This window comes from Colossoma macropomum, unplaced genomic scaffold (genome assembly GCF_904425465.1).
Source record: "Colossoma macropomum unplaced genomic scaffold, Colossoma_macropomum, whole genome shotgun sequence".
NCBI lineage: Eukaryota > Metazoa > Chordata > Actinopteri > Characiformes > Serrasalmidae > Colossoma > Colossoma macropomum.
Genome location: NW_023494795.1, coordinates 25,398,096 through 25,418,895, shown reverse-complemented (window position 1 = coordinate 25,418,895; position 20,800 = coordinate 25,398,096). Strand labels below are relative to the sequence as shown.

The 20,800-nt window shown below is 37.7% G+C and overlaps 1 protein-coding gene across 1 annotated transcript; it reads left to right on the top strand.

Moving 5' to 3' along the window:
- Window positions 1–496: 496 nt before the first annotated feature.
- Window positions 497–19,366, top strand: rab15 (RAB15, member RAS oncogene family). Its single transcript, XM_036581988.1, has 7 exons — window positions 497–863; window positions 10,707–10,767; window positions 13,602–13,662; window positions 14,796–14,873; window positions 16,154–16,243; window positions 17,717–17,782; window positions 18,403–19,366. The coding sequence occupies exons 1-7, from the start codon at window positions 740–742 to the stop codon at window positions 18,559–18,561; spliced, it is 639 nt and encodes a 212-aa protein (XP_036437881.1). The 5' UTR covers window positions 497–739; the 3' UTR covers window positions 18,562–19,366.
- The last annotated feature ends 1,434 nt before the right edge of the window (window positions 19,367–20,800 follow it).

The window sequence follows — 20,800 nt, the reverse complement described above, 5'->3', positions numbered from 1 at the left end:
CATGAATTCTATATAGAACCATCACATGCTTAAACTGTTAAGTTCTTCAGATTGATGGAGAATGTGTTGTATATGGATCTTAATCAAGCCTTTTTGAAAAGGGTTCTATATATAGCACCAAAAGGGTTTTACTACTGTTACGTAGTCAAGCTTGTAACATATAGAAGAGCCATTTTTGGTGCTATATAGAACCATTTTCAAAAATATTCTTTCTAGAACCATATATATCATCTGTACTAAGCATTTCACCATGCAAAGAACAATTAAAGCATGAAATGGTTCTATTAGAACAATTGCCTTAACTCAGAACCCCTGGAGGACCATGTTTTACATTATGTTGCTTTAACATTCACAGTGTCAGTAGCCTATTTGTCAAAACGTGATCTTAAATATCAAGCATTAATACAAAATAAATGTCCTATTTTGTTGTGAACTCCGGTGATGGGAGATGCCTCAGTACAGACTGTCTCCGCCCATTTCTCTGGAGGTGACGGTGTAAAGGCTAAGAGCATCCCTGCTCACCGCACCCTTCCTTCACTGCTGCCTGTCAGTCAGAACGCAGGTCTGTTCCGTTTTCACTGAAGGTCTCTTAAGGTCCTGTTTTTTTCTCCTGGCAAATAAAAAGGCACTGACTGGTCTATGGAAAGAGCGAGAAGGTTTTCGCCGAGCGCAGACATGGGCCGCAGCTGTTTCGCTGGGAATCCGTCGCTGCCTTAGCTAACTGCTCCCACACGACATCATGGCCAAACAGTATGATGTGCTCTTCAGACTGCTGCTGCTGGGGGACTCTGGTGTGGGCAAAACCTGCCTCTTATGCAGATTTACGGACAATGAGTTTCATCCTTCGCACATTTCCACCATCGGTAAGGACGTGCTGAGTTACTTTCCCTGTGTGAGAACTTGTTATATCCTGTCGGAGCATCTTTTCCGTGAGCTCTGACACATGGAGTAAACAGTACCATATTCACTGTGCACACTAAAAAAGATGAATCTTTAATAAAGGCAGCGGTTTTATTTAGAACCATGAGTTCTATATAGAACCCTTTCATGCTTAAATGGTTCTTTGTATGGTGAAATGGTTCTCCAGATGGATGGAGAATGTGTTGGATATGAATTCTTATTTTTGAAAATGGTTCTGTATAGCACCAAAAGGGGTTCTGCTATTGTTACAAGCTTGACATCGTCAGCATTGCCTTTACTAAAGAACCCTTGAAGAACCCTCTTTTGTAAGTGTGTGCTGCTGAACCTGTGAACTGGTCGACATCATATCAAGAAATGGTCAAATAGGCCACACTAGGCTCGATTAGTGGATTGGTCATCAACAGGCGTTGGTCATTTTTTTAATGGTGGGACAGGGATTCAGTCTATAATATAATATAATATAATATAATGCTTGATTTTTTTTAGCGTGTTGCTATTTGTAAAAGGATCACTCATTTGAAGACTACACATCAAGTCCATCATGTTAAAGGGCCCATATCACGGAAAACCAACTTTCCCTTACTTTTTAAATAAAGGAGTTTGAACGAATACATAAACATTAATACAGTTTAAACATACCATTCAGTTCCTACGGCCCATATATGGAGATTAAGCCTGTTTTGAATTCATTCTTCCTGTGATGTCTGATTCCTGTGATGCCTTCAAGTCCTGACAGAAATATCGGATTTACGAGATGAATGCACATGAGCGCCACCACAATGTCATATTTACTAGTGGGAGACTTAGATTTTTCAACGATTCAATGATATCCGCTGATAAACTGGCTGTATTTCAGTTATTCATCAGCCACAACCTTAACGCTGCAGGCTGAAACCATCCACATATGTAAATACAGATAGAAGCACGTTATGCAAAATACAAAGACTCTTGTTAACGCCACAAAAATAAAAGTAAACCAAAAACATTATTTCTAGTGTATCTTATTTCCAACCAAAACCACTTGAACACAGATCAAATCGTACTTACGACCTCCAAAGTCATAAGGAGGAACTTTAGAGGAGGACCTGAAGGCATCTTGTTTACATACTGAAGTCTATCCAGCCTACAGCACTTTAGCCCCACCTATTCCACTTACAGCTGTTTAGTCCTGCCCATCTGTGTTGAAGCTATAAGGAGTGTTTCACCTCTGAGTGCTTTTTTAATGAGGCACAGCCAATCAGAACAGAGGTCATTTATTATATAGGTCTTTAAGGCACAGTAACAAAACAGCCTGTATAATTCTAAGTGATGAAAAGAGTCAGGTAAAATTAAATTATGACATAAAACCACACAAATGTTATACGTGGACCAAGAAAAATGTAGAATCTTTAAGGGATCTTTAAATTAGGTAGCCTACTTCTGTTTATTGTGACCTGTGGTATTAAACATTTCTATACGTTTCCATACATACATTATTTGTTTGGTAGCTTTAATATCATTCACCTTCATATATCCCATGATGATTATCATTATCAATTAGGGGTGTAACGATACATACAGTCCATGATTCGATTCCTGATACTGGGTTCACGGTTTAATATTATAATAATATTTTGAACAAAATTTGAATGAAGAAAAATGACGACTGTGTCTATGTTGTTGCACAGGTTACATGGCATTGTGGTTGTTGATTGGTGCTGGTTGTTTGCTAACTTTGGCTGTTGTTTGGTGCACAAACAATGCAGTTGTATTAAATGGCATCATAATAGAATGTCCATTCTCCGTCATGCACATTGTCACATTTTTGTTTCGCAATATCTCTATGTCACAGTGCATTGTTACACACCTATTATCAGTTGTAATTGACTGGGTTTGAGGGAAATAAGCAGCAGTTGTTAAAGACAGTTTAATACTGTGGTTCTTCATTATGGCCTTGGATTTATTCAGTAAGAGCATATCTGAAGCATGAACAGGCACAAATAAAGTCTTACCCAATGATAGTTGTGGGTAACAGAAAATTGGCACATTGTGTTGTTACATGTTTAGCACCTTAAGACCCGAGCTTTGTTTTTTAGTGCATTTATTTCTCTGTGTCTATTTACAACTCATAGCACCTGCTAACTATGAAAAGCTATTAACATCTTTTGAGGAAGTAGATTGTGAAAAAATGACGTCCTCGTATGAGGGCTGCACGATATAAACATTTTATTTAACATTTTAAAATGACTTTTAAGAATAAAAACAATTTGTGATCTTTCAGAGGGACCTGTGTAGTTAAAACAATGAACAACAACAAGAACAGTGACAACACAAACATTTGCCACCTGTTCCTATCTGTTTTCACATCTGTTTTGAATGCATTATCTCTTCATCCTGGATGGAGTAGTCTGTCCATATTTGGTTATGTCCTTACAGCATACAGAACAACTACAAATATATTCAAAACATATTTTCAGAAATAACAGTTGTTACCATTCTGCATTTTTTAGTTGGTCTTAAAGTGTCTCTTTAGCTCTTGTAACTCTTAAAAAAGAAACTTTATTTTTTAAATCCTTTTTCAACATTGAGTCTAAGATTAAAGATATATTTAAGCTTTTTTAAAGAGTTTCTTTGCCGACTGACTTACATCAGTAACAGCGTTGGTTTTTTTTTAGCAAAGAATGATCAAATCTATAGAATATCATTAACTAGCATCCATGCTGATGGAGTGAAGACATTAAGGACATTTTATTGATTTACTTTGAAATGTATATTTTTTATAATTTATTTCGGTCTAAAATGTAGGTAATTGATTTTAACTTTTTAAATGACCTTGTCAGTCAACATAACAGTATCTTTGAAAATAAAGGAAAATGAATTAGAAATCTTTCTTTTTTCCTCATGATATTCAGGAAATTTGGATGATGCATCTTCCTGTTGAATATGTGCCTAGTGGAATATCCTAATGCTTCATAGAGGTGACTGTGTTTAGGAGTGAATGTTGAGGTACACAAATTTTTTTTCAGAACCTATAATTGATGTCAAGAAATGGCAAATACGCCAGTGTAGCCTTGATTATTGGACTGAAAAAAAAATTGTTCCTCAACATTCACTCAGTGCTGTATCTTGCATTATATTTTATTATATTATATAGATTAAATCTGTGTACCACAGTAATTAAATCAATATAATATAATGTAATATAATGTAATGTAATATAATGTAATGTAATATAATACATTACAATAATATATCATGCTTTCATAACCTATAATTGGTGACTCATGAAAAAGGATGCTTCAAGCACTAGATGTTTAATGGAGTCACACGTTAATGCAAAATAATGACGATTTTTGAAGGGTTATTATGATTACATTTTAAAGTGAAGTGTAGGTATAGCAGGCCTGGACAGACAGAAACTCTGTGCTGTAAACAGGTTTTATTCATTTTTTAAGTTCTTTATCTGAAACAGGCTACTAGGTTGTTGTGACAGTGTACATGTTGTCGCTGTCAGAACAAAATCTGTAGAAAGAAAAACATTCTTAACTTATAATGGAAGTTAATGTAAAAAAAGATGTTTTTCTAAATGATTTTAATTTCCGTTGGTCCATTCTTCATGAGATTTTAACACAATGTAAAGGGCGACTCCTGTTGATTCTACTGCTGCACAGACTCGAACTAGTTGATCAAAGCCATTGTGTAACCTGCTTTTCCCCTTTTTTCTGTATTTTAATATTTTATACTTATGTTAACACTTTGTTCTCTGTTCTTGTTGCTCTTTTGTTATTGTTTGCTATCTAGTGTCGGCCAGAGGAAGATGGGTTCCCCTTTTGGTTCCTTTCAAGGTTTCTTACTCTTAGGGGGTCTTTCCTTGCCAATGTTGCCATTGGCTTGCTCACAGGGGCTTGGACCCGTTTTTTTCTGTAAAGCTGCTTTGCGACATTGCTTGTTGTAAAAAGCACTATATTAATAAACCTAAACAGAACATATATATATACACAACATGTTTCTAAAAGATAGAGAGGTTGGGAAGTGGTAATATAAAATTTTATTATGTCTGTTTTTGATTCATAAACCCACACAAACCTCAGGAATGGCAGAAAACAAACTGAGATAAATGTAGCAGATAGGCCCTTTAAACATGTCTTGTTAAGGAGATGTGGAGTTTACCTGCTTCCACCTGCAAAATATTGATGCAACACATTGAATCTAGATTCAGCAGGTAGATTTGCTTGTTCTTCAAGGAAGGCCTGAAGCCAAAGTCCTTCAAAGACTTGCATATGGTACTGGATTAACAGGATCTGTTCTGTTCCACAGTTGGCTGGGACATCCCCACTGATTATATTCTCTTCAGTAACTAATGCCACATGACTCTCTCTGGCAATAACAAGCTAGTTTTTTTCCTGCTTTTCAGAGATATTGTGCCTTATCACTCCTGTTTTCATTGTGCTGAACTGTAGCCTAAAATGAATGAAGAATCTTTCCACTGAGGTGTTTTTTTCATGCTTGTAAGATTTTATCTGTGTGGATTCCTTTGTTTTGATTACACTTCAACCTTTAGAGAGGCAATACAGTTTTTAAAAGCAGGCACTGGAACATTAATCTCTTCCCCTGGCTCTGAGAGATGGCTTGAGACCTGCCCTAAATCATGGTTCAGTAAGCTGTACAATAGGCCTGTGAGCCGTATATATTTTAATAGAAGGCTCTCAAGGACCAAAGTGCTGTTAATTTAAAAGACTGAGATGGCAGTATCAGTCGAGGATACAGGATAGTTCTTTAGTATGGATACTAAAGGCATAACGATTTTAATACAGCATTGAAAAATTGAAAATTAACGTTTGAAACAGTGTACTGAAATTTAAAACTGTATCGCTGATACACTCCTCTGTCTTTTCTGAGGGTCTCTTATTTACCATCTTCTGTGGCATACATGGAGACGGTTATCCATTAACATATTAGCATGTATGCGTTCAAATGCTTGCGAATGTCCATGCTAACCTACTGCCAACTCCACATTGAGAACAGTTACGTACAGCCTGACTATAGAAAGCATTCAAAGGAAAGGCCACTGTGGGACATGTTGTATCTTTAGTTAATTCAGATAGTCATAGTGTTTGTTTTATGTAGTTTAGGTCAGCAATTAAGTTAGAGAGACATATGAAAGGAATCACTGGTCTCTTGAGGTAATGATAGCATTTAACCTTGGTTTAGCTTTTAGCATACCAGCCTGCATCGGCATGGTGTGCCTCCGTCGGTCAGCTGCATCATGCAGCAGCAGGGCCTCGCGGTCTTTAGCTTCAACAAAGCTAAGAAATCTGCAGCTCTGCTATTGACAGCATGAATGATTGTAATATTTACTAAACCCTGCCGAGTCTGAAGCTCAGAGCTGTGAGTGTGAGTGAACAGGATGCACGTATGAGACAAATTACTTCAGAAATTCACATTTGAAACAGCATTCAGCACCTTTTTTGCTGAGCAGCTGCTGCGTGCTTACATGCTGTTTTGCACAATAAAATGTTTTTTTATTTAATTAATTTGTAAAATATGGTTCTTATACTAATTATATGATAGTAAATACTAATTACAAAAATAGTTTAGTATTAAGCATCTCAAATAGTTACATTTTGGTATTGGTATTGGTCCTGGAAGAAAGAAATGGTATTAGTGCACCTCTGCTTTTTTCCAGTCAATATAGTGGGGCATGGCAGCGTTTAGTCTTGTGATGCCCCTGCTGTGCTCTTTTAACATCCAGAGTACAATCAATAACACAAGTAAAACAACCTAGCAAGAGAAATGCTGACCAAGCTGTGTAATGTAACTATTTTCTTTGTGAATTGTTAGCATGACAATTTTCAGCCTGAGAAAATGGATTCTATTACTCATTTAAAATCTTTCTTGTTCCAGGGTTGTACAGTTAGAATTGTGTGTTGAATACTGTGTAGTTAATGGCTGCTTGTTGTGTTAAGATATCATATCCTCTCCCTGTACAGCTGAAAGGGTCACTGTTGAGTGAATTTTATGCTAACAAAGAACGTAGATCATGTCAGGTCCATTCCCTTCCAGCACTGCGGCGTTATCTTATCATCTCATAGTGCTCGTAAAGTGTGTTTAAGGTAATTGGTGTTTGAATATGTTTGACAGGTCCTGTTTGAATTTGTGCTCGCTTGACAGTATGGCCTGCCGGGGTGTTTCTCAGTATCTTCAGTGACAAGGTCATGAGTTCTTGGGCTGGTAAGGGGGAAGCTGGGTGATAAATGATGTTTTCACCAATTTAGAAATTTTATTTACTGTATCTGTATTATTGCTTTAAATGTAATGTTTTCAATAGTTTTCCTGCAGATCCACTCTTACAGCATTCTGCATCTTTCTATTTTTTCTTTGATGTTTAAGTGTGCCAGAACCACCATAACTGCATTTTAAATGACTCGTTTTATTTAAAAATGTTTTTGTTGCTGTGCCTTTACGACTGATATACTGTTGTATGCAAAGGTTTGGACACCCCTGGTCAAGTAACATGTTTTGTTGATGTTAAATTCAGCAAATAAACATTAATTGTGCATTAAAATGTCTTCTTTGTAGAAGATGTGTTAACTTATTTTGACTTAGAAAATCAACAAATGTGTGATATGACTAGGGGTGCCCAAACTTTTACATACAACTGTATGCAAATGACCTTTGTTCTGATTGGTTGCTCTGTATTGCGACTCCTGAATTACTTTTTATGAATTTAACTCGAATGGGCAGTGCTAAACTGCTGTGTGATGAATAGATGGATACATGTAAGTGCATTACATGACATCACAAAAACAATGAAATCAACATGGACTGTTTTTGCAGATTAGTTCCATACACAGGGACAGTGTCAGTGTACACGATTCCACAATAAGAAAGACACAGAGCAAAAATGGCATCCATGGAAGAGCTTCAAGGCACAAACTACTGCTGACCAAAAGGAGCACAGAGGCTCGTCTTGCATTTGCCAAAAAACATCTAGATGACCCCCAAAACGTTTGGGACAATATTCTGTGGACTGATGAGTCAAAGCTGGAACTTCTTGGAAGACATGGATTCCATCACATCTGGTGTAAAGTTAACACAGCATTCCACCATAAGAACATCTTTCCAATAGTCAAACAGATGATGGTAGTGTGATGGTCTGCGGCTGCTTTGCTTCTGCAGGACCTGGACGACTTGTCATAATTGATGGAACTATGAATTCTGCTCTCTACCAGAATATCCTGAAGGAGAACGTCGGTTTGTGACCTAGTCCACCTCTCAATGGCTCAAAAAAGCAAAATTAAGGTTTTAGAGTGGTTGAGTCAAAGTCCTGACCTGAATCCTATTGTGCTGCTGTGGCAAGACCTTAAACAGTCAGTTATGTTTGAAAACCCTCCAAAGAAGCAGAATTAAAACAATTCTGTGAAGAAGAGTGGGCCACAGTGATGGTAAAGACTCATCGTAAGTCGCATACATTCAACTGCAGTTATTGCTGCCAGGAGCGGCACAACCAGTTATGAGGTTTAGTGGGGCAATGACTTTTTCACATGCAAGAATAATTTCACAAATAATACCTGCTCTGTGGTGGTCCTGTGGGGGTTCTGACCTTTGAAGAACAGGGTAAAAGTATGCAGAGAAACAGATGGAGTACAGTCTGTAATTGTAGATCTACAAAGTGCACCTATATAGTAAGTGGGGCTGATAAAATGAACAAAGAGTGTAGAAACAAGGTGGTACTTAATGAGGTGGCTAGTTGGAGTATTAATCACAATGTTTATCTGTACTGCACAGCTGTCAATTAGAGATAACAAAAGACTTGATAGGTAATGGAGCTTTCATGTGTATGATATTAAAATATACATCATGATCTAATGTAGTATTGTGGTTAATGTTCATGCTTTTAAGTAATGTAGCTCTCTAGTTGCTTCAGTCTGAACTGATCATTGAAATCTGGGATCCAAAACCACAAAGTCCACCATAGACAGAGGTTTTCTGTCTTATTGCTTTCTTTTAAATAACTTTTAAATTACATTTTGTAATTGTTGTACACTTATGAGATTACTCAGATCTAAACATTGTTTTACTTTTTTTTAAAGTGATTTTTCAAGTAAAATTATCTCACTATATTGGCAGATAATTTTGCTTGTTATGAGAAGTATGCTTGAAACAAGCAAACTTATCTGCTGATAAAAACACTAAAAACAAGTTTAAAAACATCACTAATATTCTTATAATAATCATATGAAATGAGCAATATTAGATACATTGACTATATTTAACATAATTTCACTTGCCAAGATATCATTTTTTGCAGTGCATCAAGGTAAAAAAAAGTCTATTTTTATTTCAAGTTGTCTTTAATTGGTGTGCTGTTGTCGACCAGGACGCCTTGAAATCTGCAGAGCCAAGCACCTGGCAGTGAAAGCAGCAATATTTAAGGAATTCTGGAAGCTGTAGTGTATGATGTGACAGTAGCAAAGTGCCTTTCATCCATAACCATGAGGTCAAAGGTTCAGATCTCTCCAGTGGATACCAATGAAATAAATTTGCTGTGAATACCAGAGACATGGCAGTCCATAACCTGTCATTGAACTGCAGAATAATATCACAGAGTTATAATTGATCATTACATGACATAAATGTTTCTGTTTTTGGATTTAGACGTTCCTTATAGTGTTGAGTCAAACCACTTGATAGTGAGTTATAGAAAGATGAGACTGAAGCTCTTTCATCACTGAAGTGTGCTGAGTCTCTGGTGATAGTCATGGCCTTCTTTGCGTCACTGGCTGACCACAGTTTAGTCAGTTTCATCACCGCTCCTCCTGCTTCTAACTGGAGCAGAAGCGTACTGACTCCCCTTACTTTAGTATTACTTAATGTAACTAATTTCTGATGAGCGTAATGGAAAGCTTATTAGTCTTTTCATCATAAAAAAGGTTCATTACTGCAGGGCTTAAAACAAATGGCACACTGAATGATCTGACTGGTATTTGTACTCTTACAGCAGTTCTGATGAACCTCTAGTGACATAACAATGGTGTTGAAATAATAGAAATTGGATGCTTTCCATAAACTATAATATATTACTGTATATTCATTGTGTCTGGAATTTCTTCAAATGTGTAGCACTATATATGCCCTGTGTAGGCCATATATAGTGCTCTGCGAATATTTTTGGCACCTGAGAAAATTAGATTAGATATTTATCTGGGCAGTAAATGTTTATTTGCTCAGAAAAGAAACACTACTTTTCTATTAAAACAGATATTTTAATACAATAAGTAATTCGTTTGTGAATGTTGGTGTGTGTCCCTGTCCTTGAAGAAGCTCAGCATTAATTGTAGTTATCATCCAACACCTGGTTTGGCTAATCAGTGCTTCATTATGCAAGTCAAGTGTGTTGGTGATGGGGTTAAAAATCCATGTCCTGGCTCAGGGGGGCATCTGGATCCAAACTTTGTTCTCCAAACTAGCTCACAAGATATCAAGTACTTTTTTAAAAAAATAAATGCTTTTTACTTTTTAGTGTATTTATATTTATTTGCATGTATTCTAATGACATGTTTTTTTTTATGTGACATGATGTTTTTACATGCACAAGCACACATATTGCCCAGATAAATGGTTTTAAATAATGCACTTAGGTTCCTAAGGCTTTTGCACAATACCGTACCTGAATTTGTCTTACAGGAATTTTGCAGATTTAGTGCTTAAACTGTCTGAGTAGACTCCATGTTGGGTTTTACATCATATGGCTGTATCTTCATTTGTAAGTCAATGAGCCTAATGTTTTTTCTCTTTGTATCCAGGGGTGGACTTTAAAATGAAGACATTAGAGATAGACGGCATTAAAGTGAGAATACAGATATGGTAAGTAAGAGTGTTTCTGTGTCTACAAAAATTAACAGTACTGAATAGGTACAGACAGTATATTACACGTTTTAGTCCACGTTAATAGATAACAATATGTCATACAATATCAGTAACCACATAATCTACCGGAGATTGCTTAAAGCTGCACTATTTAGGTTTTGGGGATTTGGAGACCTCTTTGGTGGAAATGTGTAATTGCACGCAATGTGCAGAACACATTTTGGAATGTTAGCTGTGATTCTGATGATTGTGAGCTGTTGAAAAAGTATTCAGAAAGAATTTTGTGAATGTGTGTCTTCCGAGGATGTAAGTGAATTATCTGCAAACCCAATTCCCAAGAAGTTGGGACAGTATAACAATGAAACAGAAAACAATGGTTATTAAATTTTGTTTGATCTGTGTTAAATTAAAAACAATACAAAAACACAGTACTTTATGTTTTACTTTATGAATTTGGGTGTATTTTTTAAATATATACTCATTCTGAATATGATGCCTGCAACCTGTTTCAAAACATTGGGTCAGGAGAATGTTAAACACGGTGTTACATCACCTTTCCTTTTAACAATACTTCATAATTGTTTGGGGATTGAAGACACCAATTAATCCAGTTTTCTTCAGTTATACAAGCCTTCAGCTGTGCAACCGTGTGAGGCCTTCATTATTGTATTTTACACTTCACAATGCACCACATGTTTTCAATAGAAGACAGACAGAGCAGTCTAGCACCTGCACTTTCTGATTATTCAGCAATGCTGTTTCAAAAGGGGCAGAATGTTTCTTGGCATTGTCATGTTAAAATAAGCTATTGTCTCTGACTTTACCCCTAAAAGGCAGCATATGTTGATCCAAAATGTGTATATATCTTTCAGCGTTAATGGTGCCTTTACAGATGTGCAAGTTACTCATGCCATGGACACTAATACAAGTCAAGTCAAAGTTTATATATAGGCTATACCAGGCGTTGTCACAAAGCAACTTTACTGAAAAAAAATCTTGAGCAAGCCAAAGATGACATTGGCAAGGAAAAACTCCCTAAGAGCAAGAGGAAGAAACCTTGAGAAGAACCAAGACTCAAAAGGGGAACCCATCCTCTTCTGGTCGACACTGGATAGCGAACAATAACAATAGAGAATAAGGTTTGACCACCCCAATAAGTATAAGATACGGAAAAGGCGAAAAGCAGGAGAAGTAATGTCTATGATAAAAAATGCAGTAGTATCATCTGAAAGGTCAGTTCATGCAGGTTAGGTTTGCACAGCGTTGTACAGCAGAAGGTCCATGGTGGCCAAACTGGTCCAGAAGGCTGGCGAGCAACTGGCACCTGATCAGAGCAGATGAAGTAACAGCATCAGACCGCACAGGATGGGCAGTTATTTAGCTCGGCAAAGAAACACACAGTTAGTTCTGTTATGAGTGGCTGATTACAGTACAGTGTTAGCAGAGTGCAGCAGAGACTCTGGCAGGTCAAGCTATTACAGCCTAACAAAAGGGAGAGCCAGAACGTAACAAAGACATGAGAGCTCTCTGAGATGTCAATGCCCTTCCGCTCTACCGCCAACAAATTTGAGTTAAAGCGTGTGAGCAGCGGGACGATAGCACCCACATTCCCAGTGTACCATGATACTCCATCTGTGCCCCTATACCATGACAGACCCTGGCTTTTGAACTTTATGCTGGTAATAATCTGGATGGTTCTTTACTTCTTTGACCCAGAGAACACAACGTCTACCCACTTTTTTCGCAGGCCTACCTAAAGGTTTACGCCACTGCCTCAGCTTCTCCTTGCACATAAAGGACGACACCTTTCCTGGATGCTCCTTTTATACCCAAACATGAAACCATCACCTCTTTAAATTGTTGAATATTCAACAACATTCAGCAACATTTCTACTCTTAAATTGCTCCTGTCCTAACATGTTTTGGAATGTGCTGCAGACATTAATTTCAGAATGAGCATACACTATATAGGTAAAAGTATTGGGACACACCTCCTAATCATTGAATTCAGGTGTTTCATTCTGTCCCATTGCCACAGGTGTACAAAATCAAGCGCATAGTCATGCCAAAGAATGGGTCATTCTAAAGAGCTCACTGAATTCAAGTGTGGTACAGTAATAGGATCCCGTCATTGCAGAAACTCAATGCATGAAATTTCTTCCCTCCTAGATATTCCACAATCAGCTGTGGTATTATTGAAAGGTGGAAGGAGTTAGGAATCACAGCAACTCAGCCATGAAGTGTCAGACCGCGTAAAGATACAGAGCGGGGTCGCCAAATGCTGAGGTGCATAGTGCATAAAAGTCGCCAGCGCTCTGCTGACTCAATAACTGCAGAGTTTCAAACCTCCTCTGCCATTAACATCAGCACAAAAACTGCGTGGCAGGAGCTTCATGCCATGGGTTTCCATGGCCAAGCAGCTGTAGGCAAGCCTTACATCACCAAGCACAACACAGAGCGTCAGATGGGGTGATATAAAGTACACCGCCACTGGACTCTGGAGCATGAAATGTACGCTTCGACGCTTCTGACTTTTAGTCTTTCAGTTTAAAATTTAGGCCTTACAGGGTGACTCGCACAGCATGTTTTAGAGGTTTTTCCTTTCTTTGAGTAATGCTGCTTCTTTCAATTTTAACAAAGCCAATCTTACATAGTGCAGCTTTAAAAACTCAGCACTGTTTGAGGGAAATGTGTGATTTAAATTAGACATAAATTGTTAGCTTCTGTTGCTTGTTATTAGCCTCCAGTGCAAAACTAAAGACTAAAGCTATCACTTTAGTAGTGATGTGCTTAGATCAGTCCTAACTATCGTGCGTCTTGGTTTTCTGTAGGGACACAGCAGGTCAGGAGAGATATCAGACCATCACTAAGCAGTACTACAGACGAGCACAGGTGAGCTTTCAACATCCATCACACTAAATCAGTACAAACATAGCCTAATTCCTACTACACCACTCTATTGCTCCGTGTGTATTCTTCTGGGTGTCTGTCTGATAACTCAACTACATGGCAGACATGGATGGCTGTGCTTTGTGATTTTCACCCGAAAGTCATCGATGTTAAACTAACCTTTAGTTTAAACTGGCCTCAAGTGACCAGTTATTTTCCATTCTTATTTTATTCTCCACTCTTATTACTTAACTATAAGAATAAATCAGTGATTTTTAAACCCAATTTTCTCCCCAAGTTAGTTGTGGCCAATTCCCTCCTGCTAATTAGGTGTTTCCCCATCACATGATGCTACCAAGCTGAGAGGGTGAAGGCTGGCACATTGTTCCTCCAAGACATGTGAGGCGGCACCACATCCTGGTGAACTGCTGCTAAAGCAACAAGTGCTCAGCACGCTTGGAGGAGAACACTATCAGCCAATTTTGTTGCATTAGCTAACAGTTACCTGCATTGGCTAGTGATGGGGCGAGAGGGAGGTGCATCCTACCCACCCAACTGACACCAAACAAAAAATAGACAAGAGAAAACACAAATACTGCAGAAGCATCTCATATACTGCAGTAGGGTACAAAACTGTTGTAAAGATGTTATGTTTGTTTCACATTTTATTCTTTCCACTCATCATAATTTTAACACTATAAAGTTTGCTCAGTAGGGGGACCAGTGCACTCACTGCCACTGAATGATGTCATTTAAACATCTGAATGAATTGGGATGTGATTCATGTAAATGACATGTAAATGAGGTGCTGGTAGGCTGGCACTTGATTTCATGCACTGAAGCTGATTCATCTTTTTCGATAATCTCTGCTTGTTTCCACATTGTGCCCAAGTTTCATGAATCAGATGCAGAGTAGTTTGTATATCATTCAAGGCTGTCAAATCTGCACTTTTTAATGCAACTTTAAAGGTCATTATTTTTATGATATTTTTTTCCAACTGACTCAGTAATATGAATTCTTTCATTTTTAATACAGACCTTATTACATTATGCTTGTGTAAAAACAAAATTGATTGCAAACAGCGTTATAATTATAATGCCAATCATCTGTGTCATGAAACATTTTCCCTCCTCAGGGAATCTTTCTGGTGTATGACATCACGAGTGAACGCTCCTTTCAGCACATCATGAAATGGGCCAGTGATGTAGATGAGGTGAGACTTCATAAAAGCACATGCAGCTCCATTCAGAATAACAAATCTACTACTACTAAAGGCTACTACTTATCATAATACTAGTAATAATAATAACTGATGTCAGCATCAACATTATTATTGCTTCTATCATTTTTGTGACTGTATCTGTTTATTATGTGTATATAATGAAATAATGTCCCATTATTCTGCTACTGCAGCAGACTAATGTCCCCTTTGGGGATCAAAAAAGTACCTCCATCCATCCAACCATCCTTCCATCCATCCTTCCATCCATCCACCCTACAGTGGTACTTTAGGAAAACGTACAGTCATATGCAAAAATTTGTGCGCCCCAAATTACTTTTTTTTTTTTTTCAAAGCGAAAATAAGTTAACACATCATTTACAGAGAACGCACAGTTTAATACACAATTACTGTTTATTTACTGAACTTAACACGCTGGAAAAAAGTGCATAAAACGTGTCCTGTGCAAAAGTTTAACATTTTATGTTTTGTATTTTCCAATACATTAAACTCAACGAATAAATAGAAATTATGCACTAAGATTTGCAGATAATGTTATATATATTCTCTGTAGATGATGTGTTAACTTAGTTTCACTTTAAAATTCAACAAAATGTGTAATTTGAACAAGGCTGTTCAATTTTTTGCATACAACTGTGTGTCACAGTCTTTTTAGCTAGAAAAACAATGTTTGCATCACTTTGTTAGTACCTTGTAGTATGAGTTCAATTCTAAGGCCTTGCACAGTGTTGCTGACAGAAAATGAGCTACACAGGGAATAAACATTGCTGGTACATTAGATCTACCTACGACACTTGTAAGCCATTTCATCAGAAACATCTATATATAGTACAGTTGTATACATAGGGTTCTACTTTGTAGGTTTACAGTTACTGACTATAGCCCATCTGTTGCTGCACAGTTGATCAGCCCCCTCTACCTCATCCGTTAATGAAAGACCACCATAGGACCACCTCAGCTGTTATTTGATGGACTACTCTCAGCACTGCAGTGACACTTACATGGTAGTGGCATTGTAGAAGTGTGGTGCTGGTATGAGTGGATCAGACACAGTACACGGTTGGTGTACCTAAAAATCTGGCTATTCTTACTCTTTGCATCAGTTCTAGTAAAGCTGTACTGAGAATCTCTCTCATCCCCCACCCCCTCTGTATTTCTGTCAAGCTTAGCCGAGTCTGTTTCTGTCTCTCTGCCTCAGAGCTCATACTTCCTCCTGAATCTTTTATGCTAATACTCTCTCTGTCTCTGATCAGTATGCTCCTGACAAAGTCCAGAAGATTCTTGTTGGGAATAAATCTGACGAGGAACAAAAGAGGCAAGTGGCCACAGCGCAGGGCAACAAGGTTTGTGTTCATAGTGTTCATATGCTCTCTTACTATTTCTGCCATCAGTCTCATTCTACAGTGATCACTCAATGCTAGGGTGACCTAATATTTCATAGTCCAGTGCAGGAGGGGTCAGGATGGTGGTGAAGGTCATAGAAATTTACCACATATATACATTTATTAGACTGTGTCTTTTTTTATCTGACATGCTTTCTTTCACATAAAGGAGATGGTCTATACACCCATTCTTTTTAAACATGGACACATGTTAACCACAACAGCATGCTACTTCTCTAACATATCAATAGAAACAGAAAGGCTTTACAGGGGAATTCCACCTTTTTCAAAAGTTCTGCATAATGCAGTAGTTGAGATGTCAAATGAACTTATTCAGAGTGGTCTGATGTGAAATAGCACATTGTATAGAAACTTACTGACTGAGATTTCTTCACAGTGATAGTGAAAGAAACCAGAGGTCATGATGTCTATAACACAAAAAAAAAATAAAATTTACTGTCCCGAATGGCCAGTGAACCTTCACAGGTTTTAATATTTTTTAAAGGTAATGTTGATAATGAAAAAATAGTGTCGAACCTGAAAAAATATGTTGTTTTGCCAACAATGGCCTGAATGTACCTTTCCAGCATATATGGATTTTAAAATATGCATTTTAGGCCAAAATCTTGTTGCACAACTACCATAAAACAATGTCTCAGGCATTTAATGCAATAACTTTCTGAGAAGGAGCTTTTAGAGGCATTTAACTCCTCAGATTTCTGGCTCCTGTCACCACCACTTTGAATAATTCTAGTTAGTAGTTTCTCTAGAACTGAGAATTTCAGCTCAGACCACTCTGAACGACTTTGTTTACATCTCAGATATTTAATCATGCAGACATTTTGGAAAATCACAGGAATTTTCCTTTGACACTGCCAGTAGATGTCACCTTAATGGGAATTGATGGAGACTGGAGATATCTTTTCCTTGAAAATGTAAACTCTTTCTAAAAGTCCTAAATAAACATGAACACCTTATAGACACTGAGTTACAATTACATACTACATTGCTTAAAAAGCAGTTATTTAGCAAGCGTACCTGCCTGAAGTGTAGTTGTACCTGCTTGCATTCCTATTACTATGTTTGGGGAGGGAATGCGCTGATCTACACCTTCACCAGCATGGTGAAAATATTTAATAACAAATTAAAAATTAAGGCATTTTATGACAGCAGGGCACAATCTGGTGACATTGTTTTCTATGATTGGCTCTATTTCGTCGGACAAACCACCACCAGTTACCTGCAATAAAAATTCTGAATTTCAGCAGTGTAAAAAGCAGGTTCATCTGAAATGTGGAGCAATTTAATACAATAAGTCAGGACCCTTAAAACTGAAATAAAGGACATCTAGTTACCCTAAACATCCACACCATAAATACAGTAACCTTACTGTGCAAAGATACATGTCTATCTTTTCCTTTCTTTTAACTGCAGCTTGCTAAAGCCTATGGAATGGACTTTTTTGAGACAAGTGCCTTTACCAATCACAACATTACAGAGGTACGTGTTACCCTTTACATTTACTGTCCAATTCTGAAAGCACTGTTCAATATAGGACATTTTTACCTACACTTTTAGACAAGCTGTAGTTTTTTTTTGTTTGTTTGTTTTATTTTGCCTCATTTCGCTTGACGAGTGGTGAAAAATCAAATGTACTCAATTTCATTGTATCCCAATGCAGTCAATCAGCTAAGACATGTTTGGTGTCTAAAATGTGCCCAAGTTTTACACTGGAGCTACGAGGCTAATGTAACTAATATGCCAATTAGCACTGTGCAAACTGCACATCTAAATCATCACACACTTCCTTCAAACCATTGTGAGTTGATCATTAATCTCAAATAGACTTGCTTATGTGGTTTCTGACATTGTATGACGTACTATTATCTATAAAGAGAACTACAGAGAAATTTTAGGCTTAAAGGTGGCTAGCTGACTGACACTTGATATAAGGGCAAACTTGTGCAAATATGATTTTTCACCAAACAATACATTTAACAGTCAACTACCAACATTTGTGAAGACTCCGAGGTGAACATCTGTGCCACATGTACCAAAGAAAACCCAGTTTTGCTTTGACGGCTGTAATTCTCTCTTTTCTCACTGTTCTTTTGTTTCAGTCTTTTACCCGATTGGCTGAGCTGGTTTTGCAAGCCAATAAAAAGGACCTTGATGTCCTGCGGGTGTCCATCAACGACAAGCTCAATCTTGCAGCCCTTGAAGAGGAGGAGGGCGTGTGTGACAGCAGCAGCGACGCCCAGAAGACCTGCTGGTGCTGAGGACTGGACTGGACTAGATGTCGCGCCAGCACATTTTCTTTTCAAACTGACCTTGTGTTCCTGTTGAACGTTTTGTTCCAGTGCCACCACTGCTGAATTTCATTGTTAGGCTGAGTTTGGTGCCTTCCTGTTCATCACTTCTGTAATGAATGAAGACAGAGTCGTAGGCCTCTGAGGTCGTGCCTCGTTCTGTTGTCGGCAGCCTGCCAAAATAGGGACTCTGTCTAAGCTATTACTGTCAATGGGAAAAATGAAAGGCATTTTTGAAAATCAACACTATCACACCCTGTGGTAAACATACAGTATTAAAAGCTATTACATTTTGTCCTATGTACATTTTTCCTCTTTCTATCATTGAAGTCTTTAAGTATTTGAAATGTGAATATAACTACATGCATGCATCACGCAAGCAACATTCATGCGTGTTTAATTGACGCTGCTCGTGTGCAGTTGTGTGGAGAAATTGATCACTATAGTGTAACACCTGCTACTAAAATTGTAGGCTACTACTGCCACAGTGACTTTTCCACTGATTTGTCAAAATTTCTGCATGATTACGTCATCCAGAGTGCTTTGATGTGTGATGCTCCGTTCTTGAGAAACGTACCGAGTCAGAATTGTTTACAGTGGTAGGAACCAGACATGAAGTCTAAGTGTAGAAGTGTAAATGCCTCTAAATGTTACCTCACAGAAATGTATTACAGAAAGTAGTTACAAATATGCTGCCTGAAGCCTGAGACATTGTTTTATGGTAGTTTTGAGAATGACATTTTGCCCTAAAAAACATATTTTCTGAATCTGTTCATGGTGGAGTGGTACATGCAGGATGTTTTAAGGCAAAATAGTCTCCAAAGAAAACCTGTTTTTTCAGATTTACCACTTTTTTACCATTATCAACATGACATATGAAACTCTAAAGACATGTATAGGTTCACTGGTTGTTTTGGATAGTAAATAAAATGGCTGTATTTTGTGTTGTAGACATTGCAACCCACCACCACTGTAAAAAAATCTTAAGTCGTTGGTCTACCATGAAGCATTTCACATCAAACCATTCTGAATGACTTTGTTTACATCTGTATTATATAGGAAATTTGAAAAACTGGTAAAACTGCCCTTTAACTACAACACTTGATAAAGTTTACTGGTTTGTGTATGGTGTTTGTGTGAGGTTGACCATATGATATCAGTTCAATAAGCAGGAGTGTTAGCCTGCACGTAGTATGTGTATAAAACTTTTACACTTTTATTTGTACCGTTAATGACCTTTTAATTAAAAGGACACAGTGATAATTGGAGGGAAAATGTTCATAAGACAAACCGTAAAGGATCTGGAACTCAATGGGCCTAATTCACCAACTGTTCTTAAGAAGAAATTTCTCACTCACAGTTTTCATGAAGATTCTGTCATCGTCAGGAACAAATTTAAGAAAAATCTTTGGAATGTTGGTGAACGAGACCCAGTGTTTTTCCACAGAGCTGGAAATGATGGGGTGGTTTTCAAAAAAGCCTTTAAATTTTCCTCATGGACAAACATGGCTTTGATCCAGACCTTGTTTGGACGCTAATGATCTACAAAGTGATGCTGCATCCTCAGAGGTCTGTTAGGCTTACCTTAATCAAGTCTAAAAGCTTTCTGTGTGCACCTATCGCCTTTTCCACTAGATGGCACTGTCTGCGCTCAGTTTGGTTTGTGAAGAAGCTTCTGTCTTGAACACCACAATGCAGCAGCACTCTCAGTGGTGCCACCATGATCCATCTGTTTGAATCCATCGGGTTGATTATTGTTTTTTTGGGAAATATTGACAGTAATTGATTAAAGACATTGAAAGACATTTCTGTTGGTAAGTTGTCTCAAATATGGCTGTGGAAGAGAATATTTGATGGTCATTTTTTAAAGTCCTGCTTTGCATGACCTGTCTTAATCAGGAATACAGATTTTCTGCAGCTTTCCCATTACAAGGCCACAGCATGAGGAATGTGCTGATTTCTTTGGCTAATAAAATGGAAAACCTTGAGTCATAGACCTACAGGATTGTTTTGCTGTAATCTGTGTTTGATGTCCCCTTAAAGCCCCAGGGAACCTCCCTCCATGTTTTCCTTTTAAGTAGGTTCATTTTGCTCTTTCAGGCACATAATGTACATGTACAAAGTATGTCCTTTTCTATGTAAACTAGATGGTCTTAATCTTGGGTAAATTTTACCCACACAGCTTTAACAGAACCACGTTCTCTCCCAC